Source organism: Haplochromis burtoni, unplaced genomic scaffold (assembly GCF_018398535.1).
Source record: "Haplochromis burtoni strain Fernald_Lab_line unplaced genomic scaffold, NCSU_Asbu1 Contig_375, whole genome shotgun sequence".
NCBI lineage: Eukaryota > Metazoa > Chordata > Actinopteri > Cichliformes > Cichlidae > Haplochromis > Haplochromis burtoni.
In genome coordinates this window covers 12,260-17,001 of record NW_024582736.1, presented here as the reverse complement: position 1 = coordinate 17,001, position 4,742 = coordinate 12,260, and the positions used below count along the sequence as shown (strand labels likewise).

At 39.5% G+C, this 4,742-nt stretch overlaps 2 protein-coding genes across 2 annotated transcripts in view; both read right to left on the bottom strand.

Annotated features, from left to right (window-relative positions):
- ces2b (carboxylesterase 2b) overlaps positions 1–688 on the bottom strand; it is a 7,042-nt gene extending 6,354 nt beyond the window's left edge. The window contains exon 1 of the mRNA XM_005943718.3: positions 360–688. Within this exon, the coding sequence (XP_005943780.1) occupies positions 360–435 (76 nt within the window). The 5' untranslated portion in view covers positions 436–688. The remainder of the gene's footprint in view (positions 1–359) is intronic.
- A 107-nt stretch (positions 689–795) lies between these two features.
- LOC121815932 (liver carboxylesterase 1F-like) overlaps positions 796–4,742 on the bottom strand; it is a 12,928-nt gene continuing 8,981 nt past the window's right edge. Inside the window, exons 6-11 of the mRNA XM_042229036.1 lie at positions 3,949–4,102; positions 3,082–3,102; positions 2,847–2,994; positions 2,584–2,733; positions 2,424–2,496; positions 796–2,175 (exon numbers count right to left, since the gene is read on the bottom strand). Of these exons, the coding sequence (XP_042084970.1) occupies positions 1,989–2,175; positions 2,424–2,496; positions 2,584–2,733; positions 2,847–2,994; positions 3,082–3,102; positions 3,949–4,102 (733 nt within the window). The 3' untranslated portion in view covers positions 796–1,988. The remainder of the gene's footprint in view (positions 2,176–2,423; positions 2,497–2,583; positions 2,734–2,846; positions 2,995–3,081; positions 3,103–3,948; positions 4,103–4,742) is intronic.

The following is a 4,742-nucleotide window of genomic DNA, read 5'->3' as shown; positions in this document are numbered from 1 at the left end:
CGAGTCCTAAAGTGTAGATTTATTTTCTTACTCTTCTTATATTTATTGTTTGTTTACTTGCACTGCTGTAACTGGAGCCTCGCCGTCTCGTCTCTCTATATACTGGACTGTATGTAGCGGAGATGACAATAAAGTTTACTTTGACTTCAGCAGCGAGCAGGCGCACCAAGGGCTCTCGTGCTCACTTTTCGCGTATAGAATTTCGAAAAAGCATCGATGCAAATTATAAGTCTGTATCTTATTATTGTTGGTTATTAGATGCTTCTCCAGCCAGCCCGTATCAAAAACCGCTACTGTATAGATGAAAAAACGCAAAAGCACGAATGTCAATGTTCAAAGAAGTGTTTCCTCTTACTCACCGTCCAGGTCTGCAGCAACACAGAGAAATAAAACGGGCATTAGAGAGCAAAAAGTCTGCCTGGCATGGCACGTCATGGTGGTGTTGGGGCAGATTACGACACACGATTGTGCAAAAAGTGAGAGAAAAGCCAAGAGAAGTAGGGCTTCCTCATATGACGCAGTCTCCTTGTAAGCGCATGTACTGTATCCTGCGGGGTGTAACTGGATTGCACTGATTTTAAGGCACAGCAAAAAGTGATCAAAGTACAGCAAACTGTCTGTCCCACTGCTGTCAAGTCAGTCAGTGTCGTTGCCTGTAGGTTACGCAGACGGCTGCGTGTTGAGGGAAGCAGTATCCAAAAGCAGACGCGTGGAGGCGGATTGAGCTGTATCAATACCAATACTTTTAACCAATAAAGTGAGGTTATGTAGACGAGAGCAGCGAATCATTATCCGTTTGCCAAATTTTGAAACCAGTTTAATGACCATTAAATCACTGTGATTTTTACTTTTCGCAGTAAAACACATCTTTCAGTTTTTCACGTACGGTAAATACATTGTAATGTAAATGTGCCGGTCTTTAAAACACTTTGGGTCAACCTCTGCTGTTTAAATGTGCTATAACATATATAAAATATGTACAGAAAAGACATGACAGCCAACACAAAAATATTCAGACATTTTTCATAGTGCACGTTTGAGGTATATATTTTAAATTAGTACCAATACCAACCAAAAAAATTAACATATTTTAAAAGATGGAATGCTAAGTTATCAGGTAACACCAGAAATACGCATACAATCCCCATAGCTAAACAACTGCTCAGATTTCTCAAATGGACTACTGAAATATATTTCATGCCAGACAATTTTATCAAAAATACACATAAAATACAAACACTGTTAGTAGAGGTAATGCCTAACAGGCGACCTGCCAGCATCACCATTCACCAATCATAGTGCTTAATGTTAATCACTAGCACAATCACTGTGCTGTGTAAAAGAAACATCCACTCCTATATAGGTAATATGAGTGGGATAGGTGTAAAGATGAAAAGCAGTTTTGCATCAGCCATGAAAACATGTAAGCTAATCACAACACCTAAAGTTTTATCAAGGCATGAAGTTAAGATGAGTACTGCAGTAGAATAATATACCTAAACAGGGTATATAATCCAGATTTCATCAAGGGGCACAAAATTTATAGAGTGCATGGTGGCCTACAATTACAATGCAGCTTTACTGATAGGAGGCTCTTTTTGGCTGGTGTCACAAAGGGTCACCACAGCGGTTAACTTAAATACCTCTTATGAGAAAAAAATAAAAACTGAAAAGAACCAGGATGTCACATCTGTTTATTTTAACAAGGTTTTTTTTTTTATGTTATGACAGCTGCTCTCAACTAGCAACCTTTTATCTACTATTTTCTTTCACTTCCACAATTACACTTTGATTATAGTTAAGTAAAAACAGTTGCATTCGTTTATCGATGATCAATGTCTTAAACTATACAAAAACTGCTCTTGTCATTATAAAGGATTATTTGACATACCCTATGTTTACTATGTGTAAAGAATGGTCGCTAAATGAATTATGATTTATTCTAATTATTTTAAAAATTGATGGAGCAGAGACCAGATGTGAGTTTTCTACAGCTCGCTGCGTTCTGCATTTTCCTCATGCTGTTTGATCTTCTCTGGGACGGTCTGAGTCAGGAAGACAAAGCGCTCCTTCTTCAGGTGCTGAGCAGTTACCTGCTTTTTTAAACCAATCGCCAGGTACTTTTCTTCTGCTCCATACTTTGGCCAGTGGACAAGGTTGTGCCCATCAGGAGATCTAAACACATATACATTTGTTATTAAGTTCGCCTCTGTCAGTACGCCCCAGGGTAGCTGTGGCTACAATGTAGCTTGCCATCACCAGTGTGTGAATGTGTGTGTGAATGGGTGGATGACTGGATGTGTAAAGTGCTTTGGGGTCCTTGGGGACTAGTAAAGCGCTATACAAATACAGGACATTTACCATTTACCATTCAGTTATTAAAAGTGTGAAGTGTGAAATTTACAACAGTTGGAAATTCCTACCCTGTGCGAGCAAAGTTCCCCCAGTAGCTCATCATGATCTTGCTCAACTGTTCCTCATCCTCAGGGCACGGATCTAAAACGATCATGTTGCAAAACATATTTTTCACACTTGGAAAACAAAACAGATCTAGCACTAAGGCTGATTTCTATGTTATCTTACCGGGTAACCTAACATGGGAAGTTGTGAAGCAAAATCCCAAAACTGTAAAAATTTCATCTCCGTGGTCAGTCCCAACAAAGCTCGGCCTTTTCTGCTGCAGGAATTTGGGAGGATGTTGGTACTCATACAGGTATACAGGAGCACCTGCATCTGGAATTAGACGAATGTGTGTGATATTTGTTAATGAAAGTGTGTCACAGTAAACATCAAGTGTTGGGTTTTAAACAGATTTGTATAATATTTCATTAAACAAATTAAATTACCTCTGTGAGCATTAGCAGCTTTAATCGCTGGAATGGTGAAAAACAAATCTCCAAGCATCTCAGTGTACCCATCTCTGTTTTTCACACGGTCGTCACCATTTCCGATATATTCATCAGCTATCACATCTCTGATAAATGCTGCTTTAGGCTTAAAGAAATAAGCAACACATCAATCAAAGAAGCTCGAGCAGGTCGGGGACAGTAATATTGTAACATCAAGTGGTGTCTGCCTTACGTCGGGGTAGAAGAAGGACAACTATGTTCAAAACAAATTCCGATCTAGTCCTTCTGTCCAGTTTTGGGGAGCAAAAAATCTAAAAAGAAATACAAAGCCACATTACAGTTTTTTTTCACACATTGCGGCAAATATCTTTTGGACTACTCTCTTTATTCTACACTTCTACACCTTACTGATGCAAGCATCCATCCACCTTCATCATTATTGACACCAGTCATGAATGGAACAGCATGGAGTTCATGTTTACGAAACAGCTCATCCACAGGTTTAGTCAGGAAATGTCCATCAACATTTACTTGAAATCTTAATGTTGGATCCTTGAGAGAAATAAAATGTACAAAAGTGAAAGATGTGATAGCATGAACAGAGCTGAGGGAGAAATCAAAGCTTCAAATAAATATTGTAGAAGACATAATAATCATATTCGTTCTCATCATGTTTGCACCCATTACCTCACCTGTGTAAAACCCATCATAGTATCAATTCATGGTTTCTCATGCAGTCACTGATCTTCTTTGTGCTTTCAAGCTGCAGCCAGATGCATTTGCAATGCCCTGAGGTCAGATATAAATAGATGCAAATATTTGTCAAAAACAAATCCATTTCAAAGTTACTCATTATTCTGCAACAAAAATGTTTAACACCTCTAAAAAGGAAGAATATTGGATAATTAACCTGCGCCATTGGTAGAGGATTTTGCCACAAGTACATTCATTGCAGCTGTGCCACTCTCAGCAATAGCACGGTGAAACAGCCCATCAGACAGTGGTGACAGGAGCTGTGATTCAAGTAACACATCACATATTAATTTTTGTTCTAGAGTGAAAAGGTTTATATAAAGTTCCTCTAACTGTAGATTCTTACCAGAAGAGACACGCTCACTCCACCAGCAGACTCTCCAAATATAGTAACTAATCCTGGGTCTCCTCCAAAGTTGTGAATGTGCTGCTGGATCCACTTGAGAGCTTCAACCTGGTCCAGGAGGCCAAAGTTCCCTGAAATGTGCTCATCTCCAGTGCTGATAGAACAAAATGATTTTTTATGTATTCCCTGATGAAACATCTTTTTATAAGACACTTCTATTCATGTGTTATTGACAGCAGCTAGTAGAGGATTCTGAAAACCACTTTTGCATTCTGTTTGTCCAGTTGGGCAGTAGCTGCATATGCCACTTCCACACATTTGCTGAAGCTGAGTGATACGGTAAAGCAGTAAAAAATTTACCAAGCTATGTTTATACCTTGTGATAAATAAAGCCAACTTTCAATTTTTTGTCTTATAAAATCAGATAAAAACACAGAAAAACAAAACCACAGTATGTTCTACTTTGATGACTTGAGTTAATTTATATTTCCATGGGTCCAACATCGAGGGAACAGTTTACCAGGCCTGGGAAAGGGTTACTCTGGCCCCAATGCTTGAACAAGGGAGATGGGAGGCACCGTAGGGGTTGGGTACAGTGTGTGCCAGTGGCGACCAAGGATGGAGACCCTGGGAGACTGATGCCCACTACTAAAGCTGGTGATGGAGACATGGAATGTCACCTTTCTGGTGGAGAAGAAGTTTCAGTTAGTGTGGGAGGTTGAGAGGTACTGCCTAGTCAGGCTCACTTGAAGGTGTGTCTTTGGCTCTAGAACCAGTCTTCTGGAGAGTCTAAG